This window comes from Oncorhynchus nerka, linkage group LG9b (genome assembly GCF_034236695.1).
Source record: "Oncorhynchus nerka isolate Pitt River linkage group LG9b, Oner_Uvic_2.0, whole genome shotgun sequence".
NCBI classification, from domain to species: domain Eukaryota; kingdom Metazoa; phylum Chordata; class Actinopteri; order Salmoniformes; family Salmonidae; genus Oncorhynchus; species Oncorhynchus nerka.
In genome coordinates this window covers 25,341,480-25,364,406 of record NC_088424.1, presented here as the reverse complement: position 1 = coordinate 25,364,406, position 22,927 = coordinate 25,341,480, and the positions used below count along the sequence as shown (strand labels likewise).

General features: G+C 42.1%; 1 protein-coding gene across 1 annotated transcript; it reads right to left on the bottom strand.

The window, feature by feature from the left end:
- Positions 1–2: 2 nt before the first annotated feature.
- Positions 3–20,613, bottom strand: LOC115113965 (histamine H3 receptor-like). Its single transcript, XM_029641899.2, has 3 exons — positions 20,109–20,613; positions 19,280–19,446; positions 3–3,343 (listed from the first exon to the last, which is right to left on the bottom strand). Exons 1-3 carry the CDS (start codon positions 20,353–20,355, stop codon positions 2,555–2,557), a joined length of 1,203 nt encoding a protein of 400 aa, XP_029497759.1. The 5' UTR covers positions 20,356–20,613; the 3' UTR covers positions 3–2,554.
- Positions 20,614–22,927: the final 2,314 nt, after the last annotated feature.

Sequence of the window (22,927 nt, the reverse complement as noted above, 5' to 3'; positions counted from 1 at the left end):
TTTCTATTATTTTATTTCTGTGACCAAAGGTAGAGAGAGGTGGGCCAGAATGAACCTGCTTTGTTCCAGTATAATACAAAAGGTACTACATGAAAAACCTTTCGAGCTTTGATCTCAAAGTTAAACATGAATGTTTTTTATTCATACACCAAATATTGGTCTTACGATAATGATGACAAGCATGAATTCACATGGGCCACATAGTACCTTGGTGCCATATAATTTGATGAATACTGTATATTTGCACAAAATTCAGACTTCACAGAGAACGAACATTGCCATACACATGCTCATAATACATTCAAATCTACTCTTCAAATATACTTTTGTAAACAGCAGTCAATATGACAATCGGTTTTGTTATATCCAATATTTTCATTGGTAAAATATCAGATTTGGTCATTACCCCTGGGAACACCACGTAATTTCAACGTGCATACTTGTGTACTGTAATATTTGGTTAAGACGTTGATCAATGAGATTACAACCTATAGTCCTATCCACCCACTCCAAAAGACAGCCCAAAGTTAGTTGAATTTTCATCATGTTGTCATTATGCTTTGAACCATCTAAAAGAACAACCAAATTCCAATGGAAAAGCAATGTCAGATGTTTTGTTTAATAACCTATCAATGCTTTAAAAAAAACACAGCAAAGTTCAAATGAGAAAACAATGTCTGAGATTTTGCTTAGGTATACAACAGATTAACGTGTTATCACTGTGCTTCATCTAATAGCAGAAACAAATGACCTGGATTGCAGTTGAGATAACATTAAAAGTACATGGTGCAAGTGATCAATGCAGTCAACACAACCAAATATCAACAAATCTTCTGATTTCGGAGAGATAACATTAATAATATGCATGTAAAGGCTTAAAGTGGAGTAGAGATTGACTTCATCACTACTTGTTTTTGTAAGAAGTGTTGACATGCTGAATATATCGAGCTGTCTGTTTAAACTACTATCACACAGCTCAGACATGCATACCCCACAAGACATGCCACCAAAAGATCTTTTCACAATCCCAAGTCAAGAACAGACTATGGGAGGCGCACAGTACTACATAGAGCCATGGCTACATGGAACTCTATTCCACATCAGGTAACTGAGGCAAGCAGGACAATCAGATTTTAAAAAACAGATTTAAAAAATATACCTCATGGAACAGGGGACTGTGAAGAGATGACACACACGCTTACACACACGTACACATGGATGTTGTATTGTAAATATGTCATAGTAGAGTAGTGGCCTGAGGGAACACACAATGTGTTGTGAAAAGTGGTATGAAATGTCATGTGATATTTTTTATTGTATATAATTGCCTTAATGTTGCTGGACCCCAGGAAGAGTAGCTGCTGCCCTGGATGGAGGCAGCTAATGGTGATCCTTAATAAATACAAAATACAAAGTTCCAACTGTACGACTGACTTAAGTCTGGCTTCAATTCCAGTTATTCTACAAATGATGTTAGATTCACGTCTCCATCTCCATCCTATTCCTTAACTTCGATTTTTGGTTGAGTTTGAGACGTGAATCAAACATAGAAATGATTCATTAAGTCAGTGGCACAGATGGAACATAGTCAAAAAGAAGATTTACAACTCCTTCAAATGTTGATCTCTGGTTGCGTTGACAACCAAACACAATTCAATATCACTACATATCATTACATTTCAAATCAACCAGAGTTTGAAAGCCTAGGCCTGCTGAACTGAAACAATACCTGTTGATGACTTTACAGATTCTACTGTATATAGGCCTAAATAGCATCATTGATGATACAGTACATGAATGATAAAGTATGGTCTCTTTTCATTTGCTACGTTAAACCTACCCTTTTGGAATGACTTTGAAAGCAACAGCGAATCTATATCGTTATTATGTGGAGAACTCGCAAAAATCATTCTCATGATATCGCACTGGTAAGTCAGTGACAAATATCATAGCTAAGCAGGGCTAGGCTTGGTTAAAACCTTGGGTAGGAGACCAAAGGGAATCTGTACAGAAATACATTCTCCAGTAGGAGGTGCTGCCCAGCCTATTGATTTTTTTCTTATTTTGGTAGTGGATATGACATTGAAGATCTTTTAACAGATGTTTTAAAAGGTATATATTTTATACAAGGTTTGTCTATGTTGAAATTTGGTTACCATGACGACATAATACCGTGGTAGAAATTTCACCCTCAAATCAAGAGTTGATGACTTTTTGTATTTTCCACTTAGATTTCACGTCACAAGACGTTGACAAATTACGTTGAAACAACGTTGATTCAACCATTTTGTGCCAGTGGGTAGTATCACCTTTGAGTCATTTCGGCTTTCGAGATTCACCCCACTTCTCTGGCCACTGGCCTATCACATGTAAGACAATCTGTTTTGTTCCATTAAAAAATGTTCATTGCTAAAGTATCAGTTTTAGTCTTGATTATCTCCTTTGGGTCTATGTACAGTAAAGTGTTTCATGTGTGTGTCACCACCTCTCTGGCTACTGGCCTATCCATCACATGATACAGTAGAGGCCCTTAAGTGATTGGCCATACTGCAGGTCAGTTGGTGGCCAGCTGAGTTGCCCTTCGTCTGGGACACAGGATCCTGCCGAAGGCCCTGCGGAAGCTGCTGTGACAGAGCGGGTAGAGGAAAGGGTTAATGGCCGAGTTGAGCCACAGCAGCCAGAAGGTGACCTCATACCAGTGGTGCTGGACGCAGCGTCCCTTACAGGCGGCTCTGATGATCATCAGGAGGGTGTAGGGCGCCCAGCACACAGCAAACACACACACGATGACAGCCAGCGACTTGGCAATCTTCTTGTCCCTTGACAGGCAGCTGCGCTGTGTGCCCCTAGTGGAGGTGTCCTGCCGCTCCAAGGGGGGATGTAAGATCTGGGAGTGGAAGGACCCCGAACCTGATCCCCTCTCCTGGACCGACACAGTGCTGGACAGCTTCTTAACCACTACCGAGTTCCGGGAGAAGAGGGAAGTGAGGCGGAGGCATTCCCCTCTCCCCAGGGGAGGGGGCTGTCCATCAGGCGCGTGGGCCTGTCCACTCGTCTCATCTCTGTTCCGGAGCCTCCTACGACGTATGTTGAGGTAGATGCTGAGGTTGAAGAAGGTTACGGAGATTAAGGGGGAGAAGAACTCCAACATGGAGGCACTGAGGAGGAAGTACCAGGTGTAGTAGAATTCAGCGTAGCACTCATCCTCCGGGACACGGCTCTTCCCCACCACCAGCTCCCAGAAGATGATGGCAGGGCCATAGAGGACAAAGGCCAGGACCCAGACTGCTATCATCTTCATGATGGCTTGGTGGGTCATGCCCTGTCTGGCACGGTAGCTCACCTGGCGGAAACAAGAGACAAAGATGATGGACATGATTAATGATTTTGGGCTTTGTTGTGTTATGACTCATTCTGTCTGGATGTTGGTTTGTAAAGGGCAATTCCACGATAACTGAATTTTACAAACTCAGGTTTTTTTCTTATAATGTATGCCAAACAAAAACCATTGATTTCAATGTTCAATAAACCATACAACTGTAACGATGTGCGCTGAGAGTCGGGAAGCAAGTTCAGGGAGTGTGTGTTTTAATAAATAAATGAAACACAATACAAAACAAGAGACACAAACAACGCAGACAGGAAACTGAAACAGAAACAATGATGCCTGGGGAAGGAACCAGAGGGAGTGACATATATAGGGAAGGTAATCAAGAAGGTGATGGAGTCCAGGTGAGTGTCATAATGCGCGTAACGATGGTGACAGGTGTGCGCCATAACGAGCAGCCTGATGACCTAGAGGCCAAAGAGGGAGCACAAGTGACAACAACTTTATGAACAATGACTACTTTTAACAATTTACACAGTACATTTTACAAAAACACATCTACTGGAAGAATTGCGCAGATGTAAAGTTTAGTAACCTTAAATATCTGCTCCAAATTAACATATAAGATATCTGCAGAAAAAATGGGGAAGCACTATGACACCTATTTTGGTTATTGAAATGCATAATAATATTAATAATATACATCCGATAACAGAATTTATAATACACAGAAATGTATAATTATTGATATGAATATCATTCTCTTCATGGTTATGTATCCTAAATGTGTACACAAAAGGTAGAAATATGCAATATCTTCCTTCACATATTTGGGTGTTATTCTACACACTGGCTATTATTTTAATGAGCTCCACCACCAAACAAGACCGCATCTAGTTGGTCTGAACAGGACCGAATCTGAACCAATCCTAGACGTCTATGTTTCACAGGTTTGGACATCAAAGTACAGCACAGTAGCGCTACTGTACCGTAATGTACTATACTCTACTTTACTCTACTCTACTCTGCTCTACTGTACTCTACTTCTTTACTGTACTCTACTGTAATGTATTGAACTACACTCTACATTTTCTTTAGTGTACTATACTGTGCTCTACTGTACTGTTACGTACTGAGCTGTCCAAACTTGTGGCAACTATGATTGGTTCACATTTGGACCAAATCTTAACCAATCATGGACGTCTATGTTAGGACGTTAAAATCAAGGCTGGTCCGGACATGACCAAAAAACAACTGTGGACATCTGTGAACGTTGAAATCATAGCCAGGTTGGACCAAATTTCAACTACTTTTCAACGTCCATGAACGTCTCGGTGCTCACTGGTTGAAAAAAAAAGACCCCACCTTGTCTAGCATATTTTGGTTTTGGTGACATTTGGAAAGTTTACAGACAAATGTGCTGTTTCCATCAGGGATGAGATTTTTCATCCGACATGTATATTACCTGCATAAAAAGGTTGGATGGAAACCTGTTTGTGAGGATGAAACCTAGTGTGTAATATATGTACACAATATATGTAAACTTACAGTGTGTAATATATGTACGCAGTCCACCCTTCAACTTGCACTAGGGAGTGACCAGGACCATGTGACCACGTACCAGGTAGTGTATAGGGGTTGGAGTTCTAGGTGGCAGAGTCTTTCCTGGTCAGGTCAGTAACAAGTCCTAGTCTTGTAGGGCTTTCTAAGGAGATGTCTTGGTACATCCCCCCAGCCTAGTCTGCTTCATGAGCTTCAATGAGGTTCTTCAACATCCTCTCTTAGATTTCATCCAATTTCTATCGGAAAAAGCTCAACTTGCACCACCTGTACTGACCCTACATCTCCATCTTGATCCCAATCTTTTCTTTTCACTTCAGATGCTCTACAATATGTGACGGCCTGCCACTTCTATTTCAAGTTGGGAGGAAAGTGCTTTAAGGCAAAATGGCGCTCCTTGGCCGCCGACCATCACTTTCTCTCTACTGATTGATTGGAGGGAAACTGGAGGATCATAGAAACTGGAGGATGTCTATGATCAAAGCGTAATGTCGCGTGGCTTAAAGGAGAGCCTCAGCCTCTCTAGTTTCATTTGTATTCATGCCTCTGATGTTAAGTGTTGTGCTGGTGAAACAAAACAGAACATTATACACAGTATTGCTCTCCTTTGTCTACTGTGCTTTGTATGCTTTACCTCATACAAAGACACTAGAGAAGGAATGATCAGTCACCTGGCATATGCACATACAGTCACTGATGGCACAAATGATTTAAATTGGCATAATGAAAGTGGGTGACAATGTCTGTGCCCATTTCTGAATTCAGAGATGATGTTGTTTGGTACGACAGTCGGTTTAAATAAATATATACAAATATTTCTACGCTCTCTGCCACATTGTGTTGGTAAAATAGGAGTTTTTTTTTACACCACAGATCACTTACTACCAAGACATTTTGTGCAGTAATTGTTATGGTTAAACTGATTGTGACAGTTCAGTCAGTGGTCTAATAAGGTATCTGATACATTCGTTCCCTATAGTTTATTTGAATTCAGTATGTATCTTTGGTATGTCCTTTGCTGGACACGTCGCCGACAGAAGCAACCTACTCAAAAATGGTCGATATGACACACTCACACAGAACTAAAGAAGATGTCAATATACTCAATCTTCTTGCTCACCAACACTCATCGATAGCCTATCATGAAGTAAGCGCTGGTCTTGGCAGAATCAGAACGGTTGATCAGCGCTAAAAGTTTCCCCTAGTACACATCAATTAGCCTACAGCCATAGACCTCTTTGCGCTCTTGTATACCAAGGACTCTATAAAAGTATGGTTCTGCACAGTCATATGGCTCTGCACAGTCATATGGCTCTGCACAAACATGACCATAGGTTTCGCGTCAGCCAGTAAAAAGAGGGGAATGACTTCGACTATTCAGGTTTATTCTCCCAGCTGGGTCAGAATAGGTATCTGGTCATTTGAATTCAGATTGGGTGCTGTGAAGAGTTTACTTCACCCTGTCTTTTGGTGAAACAAAACAGAACATTATACACAACATCCCTCTCTCCTTTATCTGCCTTAACTCATTCAAAGGATCTGACAACTGGAGGAAAACTGGTTGAGTCAACATTGTTTCCACATCATTTCAACCCAAAAAAATCTGTGTTGACAATGTGGAAAAACTAATTGGATTTTGCAAGTCATCAACGTTGCAGATATGTTGCTACCTACCCTGGGAGCTGCCCATCAGAAAGTCCAGGATCCAGTTGCAGAGGGAGGTGTTTAGTCCCAGGAGACTTAGCTTAGTGATGAGCTTTGAGGGTACTATGGTGTTGAATGCTGAGCTGTAGTCAATGAATAGCACTCTCACATTTAATTTATTTATTTTTTTAACCCTTTTTCTCCCCAATTTCGTGGTATCCAATTGTTTAGTAGCTACTATCTTGTCTCATCGCTACAACTCCCGTACGGGCTCGGGAGAGACGAAGGTCTCTCCACTGGCTTCCAGTTGAAGCTCGCATCCGCTACAAGACCATGGTGCTTGCCTACGGAGCTGTGAGGGGAACGGCACCTCAGTACCTCCAGGCTCTGATCAGGCCCTACACCCAAACAAGGGCACTGCGTTCATCCACCTCTGGCCTGCTCGCCTCCCTACCACTGAGGAAGTACAGTTCCCGCGCAGCCCAGTCAAAACTGTTCGCTGCTCTGGCCCCCCAATGGTGGAACAAACTCCCTCACGACGCCAGGACAGCGGAGTCAATCACCACCTTCCGGATACACCTGAAACCCCACCTCTTTCAGGAATACCTAGGATAGGATAAAGTAATCCGTCTCACCCCCCTTAAATGATTTAGATGCACTATTGTAAAGTGGCTGTTCCACTGGATGTCTTAAGGTGAACGCACCAATTTGTAAGTCGCTCTGGATAAGAGCGTCTGCTAAATGACTTAAATGTAAATGTTGAAAGTCATGCGTTCTCCGATACACAACCCAACCAAGCCGCACTGCTTCTTAACACAGCGCACATCCAACCCGGAAGCCAGCCGCACCTATGTGTCGGAGGAAACACCGTGCACCTGGCAGCCTTGGTTAGCGCGCACTGCGCCTGGCCCGCTGGCGCTGCAGTACAGCGTCCTTGACCACTGCGCCACCCGGGAGGACCTCATAAGTGTTCCTTTTGTCCAGGTGGGAAAGGGCAGTGTGGAGTGCAATAGAGATTGCATCATCTGTGGATCTGTTTGGGCGTTATGCAAATTGGAGTGGGTCTAGGGTTTCTGGGATAATGGTGTTGATGTGAGCCATTACCAGCCTTTCCAAGCACTTCATGGCTACGGACGTGAGTGCTATGGGTCTGTAGTCATTTAGGCAGGTTGCCTTTGTGTTCTTGGGCACAGGGACTATCTGTGGTGGTCTGCTTGAAATATGCTGGAATTACAGACACAATCAGGGACATGTTGAACATAACAGTGAAGACACCTGCCAGTTGGTCAGCACATGCCCGGAGCACACGTCCTGGTAAACCGTCTGGTCCTGTGGCCTGTGTATGTTGACCGCTACGGAGAGCGTGATCACACAGTCGTCTGGAACAGCTGATGCTCTCATGCATGCCTCAGTGTTGCTTGCCTCAAAGCAAGCATAGAAGTGATTTAGCTCATCTAGTAGGCTCGTGTCACTGGGCAGCTCGTGGATGTGCTTCCCTTTGTAGTCTGTAATAGTGTGCAAGCCCTGCAACATAAGACGAGCGTCAGAGCCCCGGTGTAGTATGATTCAATCTTAGCCCTGTATTGACGCTTTGCCTGTTTGATGGTTCGTCGCAGGGCATAGCAGGATTTCTTGTAAGCTTCCGGGTTAGAGTCCCGCACCTTGAAAGTGTCAGCTCTACCCTTTAGCTCAGTGCGAATGTTGCCTGTAATCCATGGCTTCTGGTGAGGAGTATGTACATACAGTCACTGTGGGGACGACGTCCTCAATGCACTTATTGATAAAGCCAGTGACTGATGTGGTGTACTCCTCAATGCCATCGGAAGAATCCCGGAACATGTTCCAGCCTGTGATAGCAAAACAGTTCTGTAGTTTAGCATCTGCTTCATCTGACCACTTTTTATGGACCGAGTCACTGGTGCTTCCTGCTTTCATTTTTGCTTGTAAGCAGGAATCAGGAGGATAGAGTTGTGGTCAAATTTACAAAATGGAGGGTAAGGGAGAGCTTTGTACGCGTCTCTGTGTGGAGTAAAGGTGATCTAGAATTGTTTTCCCTCTGGTTGTATTTTTAACATGTTGATAGAAATTTGGTAGAACTGATTTAAGTTTCCCTGTATTAAAGTCTCCGGACACTATTTGTTTTTTAAATTCCACCTTTATTTAACCAGGTAGGCAAGTTGAGAACAAGTTCTCATTTACAATTGCGACCTGGCCAAGATAAAGCAAAGCAGTTCGACACATACAACGACACAGAGTTACACATGGAGTAAAACAAACATACATTCAATAATACAGTAGAAACAAGTCTATATACGATGTGAGCAAATGAGGTGAGATAAGAGAGGTAAAGGCAAAAAAAGGCCATGGTGGCAAAGTAAATACAATATAGCAAGTGAAACACTGGAATGGTAGATTTGCAGTGGAAGAATGTGCAAAGTAGAAATAAAAATAATGGGGTGCAAAGGAGCAAAATAAATCAAATAAATTCAGTAGAGAAAGAGGTAGTTGTTTGGGCTAAATTATAGGTGGGCTATGTACAGGTGCAGTAATCTGTGAGCTAGTCTGACAGCTGGTGCTTAAAGCTAGTGAAGGGGATAAGTGCTTCCAGTTTCAGAGATTTTTGTAGTTCGTTCCAGTCATTGGCAGCAGAGAACTGAAAGGAGAGGCGGCCAAAGGAAGAATTGGTTTTGGGGGTGAGAGATATACCTGCTGGAGCGCGTGCTACAGGTGGGTGATGCTATGTGACCAGCGAGCTGAGATAAGGGGGGACTTTACCTAGCAGGGTCTTGTAGATGACATGGAGCCAGTGGGTTTGGCGACGAGTATGAAGCGAGGACCAGCCAACGAGAGTGTACAGGTCGCAATGGTGGGTAGTATATGGGGCTTTGGTGACAAAACGGATGGCACTGTGATAGACTGCATCCAATTTGTTGAGTAGGGTATTGGAGGCTATTTTGTAAATGACATCGCCGAAGTCGAGGATTGGTAGGATGGTCAGTTTTACAAGGGCATGTTTGGCAGCATGAGTGAGGGATGCTTTGTTGTGAAATAGGAAGCCAATTCTAGATTTTACTTTGGATTGGAGATGTTTTATGTGGGTCTGGAAGGAGAGTTTACAGTCAACCAGACACCTAGGTATCTGTGGTTGTCCACATATTCTAAGTCAGAGCCGTCCAGAGTAGTGATGTTGGACAGGCGGGCAGGTGCAGGCAGGGATCGGTTGAAGAGCATGCATTTAGTTTTACTTGTATTTAAGAGCAATTGGAGGCCACGGAAGGAGAGTTATATGGCATTGAAGCTTGCCTGGAGGGTTGTTAACATAGTATCCAAAGAGGGGCCAGAAGTATACAGAATGGAGTCGTCTGCGTAGAGGTGGATCAGAGACTCACCAGCAGCAAGAGCAACATCATTGATATATACAGAGAAGTGAGTCGGTCCAAGAATTGAACCCTGTGGCAGCCCCACAGAGACTGCAAGAGGTCCGGACAGCAGACCCTCAGATTTGACACACTGAACTCTATCAGAGAAGTAGTTGGTGAGGCAATCATTTGAGAAACTAAGGCTGTCGAGTCTACCGATAGGGATGTGGTGATTGACAGTCGAAAGCCTTGGCCAGATCAATGAATACGGCTGCACAGTAATGTTTCTTATCGATGGCCACCTTGAGCGTGGCTGAGGTGCACCCATGACCAGCTCTGAAACCAGATTGCATAGCAGAGAAGGTATGGTGTGATTCGAAATGGTCGGTAATCTGTTTGTTGATTTGGCTTTCGAAGACCTTAGAAAGGCAGGGTAGGATAGATATAAGCCTGTAGCAGTTTGGGTCAAGAGTGTCCCCCCCTTTGAAGAGGGGGATGACCGCAGCTGCTTTCCAATCTTTGGGAATCTCAGACGACACGAAACAGAGGTTGAACAGGCTAGTAATAGGGGTGGCAACAATTTTGGCAGATCATTTTTAGAAAGAAAGGGTCCAGATTGTCTAGACCGGCTGATTTGTAGGGGTCCAGATTGTGCAGCTCTTTCAGAACATCAGCTGACTGGATTTGGGAGAAGGAGAAATGGGGAAGGCTTGGGCGAGTTGTTGTGGGGGGTGCATTGCTGTTGACCGGGGTAGGGATAGCCAGGTGGAAAGCATGGCCAGCCGTAGAAAAATGCTTATTGAAATTCTCAATTATAGTTGTAGTATTTTCAATTTCACTAGGAGTGCTGCCTCTGGGTGAGTGGTTTCCTGTTTGCTTATTTCCTTACACAGCTGACCGAGTGTGGTCTTAGTGCCAGCATCTGTCTGTGGTGATAAATAAACAGCCACGAAGGTATAGCTGAAAACTCTCTAGGCAAGTAGTGTGCCCTGCAATTTATCACAATATACTCTTCTTCAGGCGAGCAAAATCTAGAGACATCCTTAGATTTTGTGCACCAGCTGTTATTTACAAATATACAAAAAATATATCCATGTCGTCATTCAGCCACGATTCCGTGAAACACAGGAAATTACAGGTTTTGATGTCCAGTTGGTAGGATATTCGTGATCGTACCTCGTCTAATTTGTAATTTGGTTGACAACTCAACCAAATGTAAATCAAAACTAGACATGTAACTGACGTCTGTGCCCAATGGGCAAGTAAGACACTAGAGAAGGCACGATCAGTCAACTGGCATATGCACATCCAGTCACTGATGCTACAAATGATTTAAATTGGCACAATGAAAGCAGGTGACAGTGTCTGTGCCCATTTCTGAAAGTCTAACTTCAGAGATGGTGTTGTTTGGTACGAAAGACAGTCAGTTTAAATAAGTTCATATAAATATGTATACGCTCTCTGCCACATTCTGTTGCTAAAAGTTCTGCACATCACAGATTACTTACGACAAAGACATTTTGCACTGTAATTGTTATGGTTAAACTGATTGTGACAGTTCAGTCAGTGGCCCTAATAAGGTGCATTCCCTATCATTTATTTTTAATATTATATTTAAGCGATGGTGGCCAAGCTTTTCAGATTTGAAACCTCATTCCTCTGGCTCAAGAGGAGAAGCCCACACCTGCCCATTAGGCATTATTAGGCAGCCGCCAAGAGCAGCAGTTTGACTAGGGCGGCATTTTCCGAGCTAAACTGACCAAGATGCATCTCCAACAACACCTCACATTACTTTGCCCAAAAACAATAACTTCTCACTCAGTGGCATGAGGGCTGATGCTTAAGGAGGGGCGCAAAATATTTAGCCTGTCCATGCCCAGCGAGCCTTTACATGTTGCTGTTAGAGAGACAGCGCTGTGACGCTCCACCAACGCTCCATCAAATTCCATTTCTGTATTTTGAATGTTACACATCTTAAAAACTTGATGGCTGACAAGCAAAACATTTTGGGACTATGTCAACAAAAGAAAGAAAATTATACCTATTGCTTTACATTTTCAAATAATGATCCAGATGATATAAAGTGTTCTATAACAATGCTTAAATCACTGATGCTACTTCAAAATGCCCACAAAGGACGTGACTGATGCAAAAACACTACCGTTCAAAAGTCTGGGGTCACTTAGAAATGTCCTTGTTTTTGAAAGAAAAGCAATTTTGTTTGGTCCATTAACGTAACATCAAATTGATCAGAAATACAGCGTAGACATTGTTAATGTTGTAAATGACTATTGTAGCTGGAAACGGCTGATTTAAAAAAAAAATGGAATACATAGGCGTACAGAGGTCGTTGTGTTTGCTAATCCAAGTGTATCATTTTAAAAGGCTAATTGATCAACCCTTATGCAATTATGTTAGGACAGCTGAACATTTTTGTGCTGATTAAAGAAGCTATATAACTGGCCTTCTTTAGACTAGTTGAGTATCTGGAGCATCAGCATTTGTGGGTTCGATTACAGGCTCAAAATGGCATAAACAATTCACTTTCTTCTGAAACTCATCAGTCTATTCTTGTTCTGAGAATTGAAGGCTAATCCATGCAAGAAATTGCCAAGAAACTGAAGATCTCATACAACGCTGTGTACTACTCCCTTCACAGAACAGCGCAAACTGGCCCTAACCAGAATAGGAAGAGGGGGAGGCCCCGGTGCACAACTGAGCAAGAGGACAAGTACATTAGAGTGTCTAGTTTGAGAAATAGACGCCTCACAAGTACTCAACTGGCAGCTTCATTAAATAGTACCAGCAACACACCTGACGGGAGTCTTGACCCTTTCAATAGTAATTGAGCACTTACATTTGTTTGGTTCTTAGAAAAACAGCACTAAGGTTTAAGTGCCTAAATGTTCAAGAGAATGCGTGGAATGGTTTACCAAACTCTCACTCTCCTCTCTCACCTCTTTCTGTCTCAGGCAACATTTCCTCTGCAAGTTGTCAAGCAAAATGAAAACAATGGCAACCAACATCAAGAGTTAAAGTGCAGTGCATTAAAAAAAACAGCTTCATATTAGTGGAAACCAAGACTGTTCTCAGGGCAGGCCTGGTTGTAACTTGACATGTTCGAGTCACGTCTTGGACAATTTCAGCATTTTAGCTAACCCTAAACCTTTTCTTAACCTAATTATCCTAACCTGCCACGTTAACTCTCCTAACCTGCTGTATAAGTTTGAACCTGCTACGAAATGTAACTGCTAGTCAAAACTGGCAGACCTGCCCTGAGAGCAGTGTGAGTATCCACTAATAAGACACAGCGTCAAAAACATGATGTCCATGCTTTTTTTTAATCATATTTCCATTCTGAGGTCGAAATTATACTCTGAAATTATGAAAATGATGATAATGCCATTTCTGTGTAAGAGCTGTTTGAAAGAAAAGGCCTGGAATTTCAGCTTATGTATCCTCCTAAATGTATCCTCCCAAATTGAAGGGGTAAGCGGGGTATGCTCTAGAGCAGGGGTCTACAACCAGTAGATCAGGAGCTACCAGTAGCTCGCAATCGACCTATGAGTAGCTTGCCAAGCAATTCTGTAAGTACATACATTATTTTAATTTTTTACACCGCAAACTGTCATAAATATAAAGCTCCCGGCTACAATTCTCTGCTGCCTGTGACTGGAACGAATTGCAAAAAATGGAGACTTTTATCTCCCTCACCAACTTCAAACATCTGCTATCTGAGCAGCTAACCGATCGCTGCAGCTGTACATAGTCTATCGGTAAATAGCCCACCCAATTTACCTACCTCATCCCCATACTGTTTATATTTATTAACTTTTCTGCTCTTTTGCACACCAGTATCTCTACCTGTACATGACCATCTGATCATTTATCACTCGTGTTAATCTGCAAAATTGTAATTATTCGCCTACCTCCTCATGCCTTTTGCACACAATGTATATAGACTCTCTTTTTTTTCTACTGTGTTATTGACTTGTTTATTGTTTACTCCATGTGTAACTCTGTGTTGTTGTCTGTTCACACTGCTATGCTTTATCTTGGCCAGGTCGCAGTTTTAAATGAGAACTTGTTCTCAACTAGCCTACCTGGTTAAATAAAGGTGAAATAAAAAATCAAATAAAAAAAACAATCAAATCAAAGCCACATTGACATTATCCCACAACTAGTGAAATCAAATGTTATTGGTCACATACACATGGTTAGCAGATGTTATTGGTCACATACACATGGTTAGCAGATGTTATTGGTCACATACACATGGTTAGCAGATGTTATTGGTCACATACACATGGTTAGCAGATGTTATTGGTCACATACACATGGTTAGCAGATGTTATTGGTCACATACACATGGTTAGCAGATGTTATTGGTCACATACACATGGTTAGCAGATGTTATTGGTCACATACACATGGTTAGCAGATGTTATTGGTCACATACACATGGTTAGCAGATGTTATTGGTCACATACACATGGTTAGCAGATGTTATTGGTCACATACACATGGTTAGCAGATGTTATTGGTCACATACACATGGTTAGCAGATGTTATTGGTCACATACACATGGTTAGCAGATGTTATTGTGAGTGTAGCACAATGCTTGTGGTTCTAGTTCTGACAGTGCAGCAATATCTAACATGTAATCGAACAATTCCACAACAACAACCTAATACACACAAATAAGTAAAGGAATGTAATAATAATATATACATATAAATATATGGATGAAGATAGAGCGGCATAGGCAAGATGCAATAGAGGTGTAAATCACAGTATATACACATATGAGATGAGTAATGCAAGATATGTAAACATTAAAGTGGCATTTCTAAAGTTACTAGTGATCTATTTATTAAAGTGGCCAATGATTTCAAGTCTGTATGTAGGCAGCAGCCTCTGTGTGTGGTGATGACTGTTTAACAGTCTGATGGCCTTGAGATAGAAGCTGTTTTTCAGTCTCTCGGTCCCAGCTTGGATGCACCTGTACTGACCTCGCCTTCTGGATGGTAGCAGGGTGAACAGACAGTGGCTCATGTGGATGTTGTCCTTGATAAGATATTTTTAGCCTTCCTGCGACATCGGGTGCAGTAGGTGTCCTGGAGGGCACGTAATTTGCCCATGGTGATGCGTAGTTCGCCACTATTGACTTGAAATGTGTGATGGGGGAAAACTCGATGCAGTTGCATATCACAATGTTATTTTTTGACAATAATATAAACTCAGCAAAAAAACAAAAAAAATCCCCTCTTCTTTCAAAGATAATTCGTAAAATCCAAATAACTTCACAGATCTTCATTGTAAAGTGTTTAAACACTGTTTCCCATGCTTGTTCAATGAACCATAAACAATGAATGAACATGCACCTGTGGAATGGTCGTTAAGACACTAACAGCTTACAGACAGGTAGGCAATTAAGTTCACAGTTATGAAGACTTAGGACACTAAAGAGGCCTTTCTACTGACTCTGAAAAACACCAAGAGAAAGATACCCAGTGTCCTTAGGCATGCGGCAAGGAGGCATGAGGACTGCAGATGTGGCCAGGGCAATACATTTCAATGTCCGTACTGCGAGACGCCTAAACAGCGCTACAGAGAGACAGGATGGGACAGATGATCGTCCTCGCAGTGGCAGACCACGTGTTATAACACCTGCACAGGATCGGTACATCCGAACATCGCAGCTGAGGGACAGTACAGGATGGCAACAACAACTGCCTGAATTACACCAGGAATGCACAATTCCTCCATCAGTGCTCAGACTGTCCGCAATAGGCTGAGAGAGGCTGGACTGAGGGCTTGTAGGCCTGTTGTGAGGCAGGTCCTGAACCAAACATCACAGCAACACCGTCGTCTATGTGCACAAACCCACCGTGGCTGGATCAGACAGGACTGGCAAAAAGTGCTCTTCAATGACGAGTCACGTTTTTGTCTCACCAGGGGTGATGGTTGGATTCGCATTTATTGTCGAAGGGATGAGCGTTACACAGAGGACTGTACTCTGGAGCGGGATCGATTTCGAGGTGGAGGGACCGTCCTGACATGACGATCCAGCATGACAATGCCACCAGCCATACTGCTCGTTCTGTTCGTGATTTCCTGCAAGACAGGAATGTCAGTGTTCTGCTATGGCCAGCGAAGAGCACAGATCTCAATCCCATTGAGCACTTCTGGGACCTGTTGGATTGGAGGGTGAGGGCTAGGGCCATTCCCCACCAGAAATGTCCGGGAACTTGCAGGTGCCTTGGTGGAAGAGTGGGGTAATATCTCACAGCAAGAACTGGCAAATCTGGTACAGTCCATGAGGAGGAGATGAACTGCAGTACTTAATGCAGCTGGTGGTCACACCACATACTGACTGTTAATCTTGATTTTGACCCCCCCCCCCCCTCCTTTGTTCAGGGACACATTATTCAATTTCTGTTCGTCACGTCTGTGGAACTTGTTCCATTGATGTCTCAGTTGTTGAATCTTATGTTCATACAAATATTTACACATGAAGTTTGATGAAAATAAACGCAGTTGACAGTGAGAGGACTTATTTTTTTGGTTAGTTTATATATGCAGTACCAGTCAAAGGTTTGGACACCTACTCATTCAAAGATGTTTCTTTATTTTTTACTATTCTCTACATTATAGAATAATAGTGAAGACATCAAAACTATGAAATAACACATATGGAATCAGCTTGTAACCAAAAAAGGGTTAAACAAATCAAAATATATTTTATTTTGCCATGATGACAGCTTTGCACACTCTTGGTATTCTCTCAACTAGCTTCATGAGGTAGTCACCTGGAATGCATTTCAATTAACAGGTGTGCCTTGTTAAAAGTTAATCTGTGGAATTTCTTTCCTTCTTAATGCGTTTGAGCCAATCAGTTGTGTTGTGACAAGGCAGAGGTGGTATACAGAAGATAGCCCTATTTGGTAAAAGACCAAATCCATATTATGGCAAGAACAGCTCAAATAAGCAAAGAGAAACGACAGTCCATCATTACTTTAAGACATGAAGGTCAGTCAATTCTGAAAAAGTGCAGTCGCAAAAACCATCAAGAGCTATGATGACACTGGCTCTCATAAGGACCACCACAGGAAAGGAAGATCCAGAGGTACCTCTGCTGCAGAGGATACGTTCATTAGAGTTACCAGCCTCAGAAATTGCAGCACACAACACACCTCCAGGCTGTGTAAGGGCTATTTGACCAAGAAGGAGAGTGATGGAGTGCTGCATCAGATGACCTGGCCTCCACAATCACCCAACCTCAACCCAATTGAGATGGTTTGGGATGAGTTGGACCACTGAGTGAAGGAATAGCAGCCAACAAGTGCTCAGCATATGTGGGAACTCTTTCAAGACTGTTGGAAAATCATTCCAGGTGAAGTTGGTTGAGAGAATGACAAGAGTGTGCAAAGTTGTCATCAAGGCAAAGGGTGGCTACTTTGAAGAATTTCAAATATATTTTGATTTGTTTAACACTTTTTTTGGTTACTACATGATTCCATGTGTTATGTAACAGTTTTGATGTCTTCACAATTATTCTACAATGTAGAAAATAGTTTTAAAAAATATACTTAAATGAGTAGGTGTTCTAAAACTTTTGACCGGTAGTGTATGTGATCATATTCAAATGAAAGAACGGTTTGAAATTGTTTTAGTCAAATAATATATCTGTTCGGCCTTCTTGCGGTCAATTTGCAGTCTAGAAATATGTAATTATGCTCCATCCCCCTGACCATCCACTCAAGAAAAAATAAATACATTCTAAATAAATGTTTAAAAATGTATTTAAAAAATAACAATAATCGGCCCACAGCTGAATCTAGTTGATGATCCCTGGTCTAAACGATCCATTCCACCAATCAGGGTTGTATAAGTCGCTCTGGATAAGAGCGTCTGCTAAATGACTTAAATGTAAATGTATATGTACATTTGTATCAACATGCCCACAAGATCAAAATGAGCATTTCAATGGCAAAAGGAGGCTCAGAAAAGTTTGTGGTCACACGCACATCCTTAAAAAACATAGGTGCTGGGCTAATAAAGAATACTAGTATAGAACAAGAAGGCCAGCACACTGTTAAAGCTCCCAATTCACCGCTTTCTTGACAATGTTTCCATCCGAAACGGATCTTCGTCAGGTCAAACACACTGACTGCTCACATCCCAAAATCTACACATTTCACCTCACATGACCATTGCGGACATGATGCATGGTGGGTGCAAAAAACATTTGCATGTCTCTAATAATTAAATAACAATGAGATGGGTGCATGGAATGGTTCCAGAACATAACATATATTTACAAAATGAGCAAGTGGGTAACCTGGAAGGCAAGACAAATTAAAGTAAAGTGACATATTCAGGTAAGAAATGGTCTGAAATCAGCTCTCTTCTCAATAATAGATTATCAGTATCTCCGCCCATCCTGGGTGTATTGACATGACCGATGCCAAAGAGCTAATGTTGTGACGAGCATCCATGACATGCGCAGCCTCAGGGTTTCTTTGGTCAAGGGCCCTGATATTACTCCTGTGTCCTGCTATCCTTGTTTTCAGAACTTGTTTTGTTTCTCTTTTCTTACATAGAAGACAAATACATTTGATCAGGTATATCACCATTTTTGTGGAACATGTAATGATGCCCTTAATCTAAAATTGGCTTGCCCGTAATAGGGTGATTGGACATTGTGCATTCGTTCGTGAAGTTACACTGGGTACATCCGCCACGTCTATAGTTACCGTCTGACACATTGTGTAGAAATGTACTGCGTTGGCACTGGTGGAAGATCAGACCTCACCACCATGTGGCTGATGTTGGGGGGGCGTCTGAAGACGACCCGCTGGGGTTCTTTAAACGTCTTTTCCTGTTGTGGATCAGTGCTCAACATGTACCAGTGTTTTTTAATGATGTGGTCGAACTGTTTACCAAGTGAGGAGTACTGAAGGAAGCATCGAACGCGTTGGTCAGGAGGGCGGGGAGGTTTGGGCATAAGGCTGTCATCCTGGGTCATATTTTTATAACGTTCCCTTGCGTCATGCAGCCATTCCTCTGGGTAACCCCGCTGTCTGAAACGCTCATCCAGATGGGCGGTTCGTTTGTCATAGTCACTCTGTGTACTACAAATCCTACGTATGCAACCGTATCGGCTAAAAGGAGGCTTAGGGAAATAAATTATTAAAAAAACATATTTGGATTTATTTTCATGAAATAAACAGTGATTTAGTAGACATACAGTGATGATGCATAAATAAAATGAAAAAGACTGCAAGGGGGCTTTAATTAAGAACTGACAATTGTGTGTATGGTATCCCCCTCTCAAGGCATTCCCACGAACTGATTCAAGGCCATAAGGTTCCTCCTACTCACCGCTCTGGTGACAGAGAGGAAGCGGTCATAGCTGATCAGGACAATGTTGAAGACAGAGGCAGTACAGAGCAAGTAATCCATGACCAGCCACAGTTTGCACAGTCCTCTGCCCAACATCCATCTCCCTGTCAGGATGTATGGGATGTACACTGGAATGCAGAATGCCCCTGGAAAACCAGATGGGGAGAGAGGAGATGCATTGCACTTGTTAAGATTACTTTATTGGTCAATATTGGGTCAACCAAAATGTGACTTCCACTTTTAACCCAACCCCTCTGAAAGACACACATCACACGTTTTTTTCCTCTTTTTTTTTCCTAGAGGTGCATGAGCTGCCACATGAGAGCTGATGTTGTGGGGGGTTAAGTGCATTGCTCAAGGGCACAACAGCTGGCAATAGAATCTAGGTTTGATACCAGCAACCCTCCAGTTGCAAGCTCAATTCCCGACAGATTTGTTTTTTCTTCCCGTCGACCCAGGATTCGAACTGGCAACGGTCCAGTTATCTGGCTTCTCTAGCCGCTAGGATACATGTTAGTCTTACGCTTGAATAAATGTTTTTATTCTACTCGCCAGGAGGAGCGGAGCCCACATTTGTTCATCTGGACATCCTGGCAGTCTGCCGTCTATAACAATGTTTTAATGGGAGCCTGTACCACTAACATCAGGCTGAGTTGCGTTCCACAAATAACATTCCTCATGTTGTACTGTTTATCATTCTCACTCAAACAGACAGACCAATAAATGACTTTAAATAAGAAAAGTAATGCAAATGACATCAACATGCAATAATAATGTACTTAATTTAATAATCATAAAATGTTCTCACCAACAAGAAAATCCGATATGGCGAGATTCAGGAAGTAATAGTTGCTTTGCCTCCTCAGACTCTTGTCTACTTTAAAGGCGAAAATGACCAAAGCGTTTCCCAAAACTATCACAACCACCAAAGTTACCATCATCATCAAAAGAATGACCATGACAGGCGCGGTGAATGCGTTGTCGCTCCACATTTTGGTTGAGTCGTTGTGCATGTAATTCCAGCTTGCGTTGGCATCGAGTTGATCTCCCCCCATGATCTTATTTATCAGCTTTAAATTGTGTTAAATCATTGACGGATATTCCAAGGAGTTGGAAATAGACAATACAACACCTGCAATCCATGCGCATCTGCATCCAAAATGTAACTTCAGTATGTCCTTTGCTTGTCACCTCGCCGACCGGCGCAGCCTATTCGAATATGCATATAATGACCTAAAGATGCTGTCAATATCATATATCGTCTTGCTCAACAACGCTCATTCAAGTGCGCGCAGGTCTAGGCAGCATCAGAACTTTTGTTACGTGGGAAACGCTTTGGCATCTACATCACTATATACGTCGTCTGTGGTATCTACAATGAATTGAAACTTCCGCTAAAAGTTTCCACAAGTAAGCAAACACCTCCACCAGCCTACAGCCATACACCTCTATGTGCTCTGGTATACCAATGGCGACGGGTCATTCAGGGAAGGTGGGACATTAATACTTGTCACATATCAGTTTGCAAACAATGTAAAACCATTTTAGAATTTAGTTAATAAAGCAGCATACAAACAGTGTCTTTTTTTTCTTTCTTGAGTAAGGCAGCTCCAAAATGTAGGTGTTTCAGCCTAGCTCAGTGCTTTCTGTGATGGTGGTGGAGCAGCCAGCAGAAAATAAGGAGAGTTGGTAATGCTCTCTAGTTGTGCCGTGATTGGCTCATTGTTCTGTCACTCATGGGGACACTAAGTCAAAGGGAAAAAAGGTTTTTAATTAAAATGTTTAGCAAATGTATTAAAAACAGATGCCTTACTTACATAAGTGTTCAGACCCTTTGCGATGAGACTCGACATTGAGCTCAGGTGCATCTTGTTTCCATTAATCGTCCTCGAGATGTTTCAACAACTTGATTGGAGTCCAACTGTTGTAAATTCAATTGATTGATTGGACAGGATATCGAAAGGCAGGATTGTATCAAGTCACAGATCTGGGGAAGGGTAACCAAAAAATGTATGCAGCATTCAAGGTCCCCACGAACACAGTGGCCTCCAACTTGTATGCTGCTGCATAAATAATGTAATATGCCAAGGAGATATGTATACTGTAAATAAAACTAAGTGTATGTTGTGTAGTAAGCTGGTAGTAGCCCATGTGACACCCTAATAATTTGGTCCCTTTCCTCCCTTAGCCTACTCCTGTTTTAGAGAAATGTCATCATTGAATATTGTAAGAGCTTTCATTGTCTGCTCATACGCCCCATTTATGTATCCTACGGTTCTGACTTGGTGTACAGGAAGAATACTGTAAGAACAGCCCATGTTCTGAATTCTGTTGCTGTGCATCTCAACGTTTCTGAACAAATAGTTATATTGACTACTTCCATCCTAGCTCGCTCATTAATGTCTCAATCAAAATTACAGATGGCTTCTTATCCGCTAGTCCTCCCCTTATGCCATAGTTTGTACATGTCAATTGTCAGTAGAAACCACATTTGTTTAAATAAGTCACCATTTCAGCTATATATTTTTTTTTAAGCAGTAAATGAGGCTGAACTAACTTTTTCACTGCCAGACAAGGCTCTGCTAAAAGCCAGGTGTAGCAGTGGTAAGGACTCACTCTATTTTGCTGAAAAGAAAACTCTGCTGTTGGGACAGCTTTATGTAGGCCCCATTTTGTTTTGCTTTGCCTCAGACTCGTCTACTTTAAAGGAGAAAATGACCAAAGCTATTCCCAAAACTATCACAACCATCAAAGTTACCATCATCATCATCAAAAGAAAAGAATGACCATGACAGGTGCCATGAATGTGTTGTCGCTCCACATTTTGGTTGAGTCGTTGTGCATGTAATTCCAGCTCGCATTGACATCGAGTTGATCTCCCCCATGATCTTGTTTATCAGCTTTAAAATGTTGTTAAATCGTTGACAGATATTCCAAGGAGTTGGAAATAGGCAATGCAACACCTGCATATCCATGCGCATCTGCATCCAAAATTCTAAATGCAACTTCAATATGTGCTTTGCCAACTAGCGCAGCCTATGCATATAATGACCTAAAGATGCTGTCAATATCATATACAGTGCCTTGCAAAAGTATTCATCCTACCTTGGCATTTTTGCTATTTTGTTGCATTACAACCTGTAATTTAAATGGATTTTTATTTGGATTTCATGTAATGGACATACACAAAATAGCCTAAATTGGTGAAATGAAATGAAAAAGAAAACTTGTTTCAAAAATGTCAAAACAATGTAAAACATAAAAGTGGTTGTTACGGATACAGTTATCCTGTGTGTGTGTGTGTATCCTGTGTGTGTGTTTCTTTTCTCTCCTTCTCCCCTCACAGGTGAAAATCATCACTCCCCAATCGGTCAACAATCAATCATCAATCAGAAGACACACCTCCTATTTCCTACCCTATCACAGTTCCTTCCCCATGGTTTAAAAACCCCATCATTTGTTTGTTCTAGAGCTCAATCTCTAGCTCAATCTCTCTGTAAATGCCATGTCTGTAGGTCTCTGTGTTTCACTCTCGCTTTGTGTCTTCACCTCTCTTTTGTTTAAGCACCTCCATAGCACTTTGTCATCACCTGTGAGTATTGTTTTTGGTTATGGTGTTTGTTTGTT

Excerpts from the sequence above, each read along its gene's own strand:
- LOC115113965 (XM_029641899.2), bottom strand. The coding sequence starts at position 20,355 with ATGGGGGGAGATCAACTCGATGCCAACGCAAGCTGGAATTACATGCAC. Across the intron at positions 19,447-20,108 it reads CATATCGGATTTTCTTGTTG|GGGCATTCTGCATTCCAGTG; the intron begins GTGAGAACATTT and ends CTGGTTTTCCAG. Across the intron at positions 3,344-19,279 it reads TCCTCTCTGTCACCAGAGCG|GTGAGCTACCGTGCCAGACA; the intron begins GTGAGTAGGAGG and ends TGTTTCCGCCAG.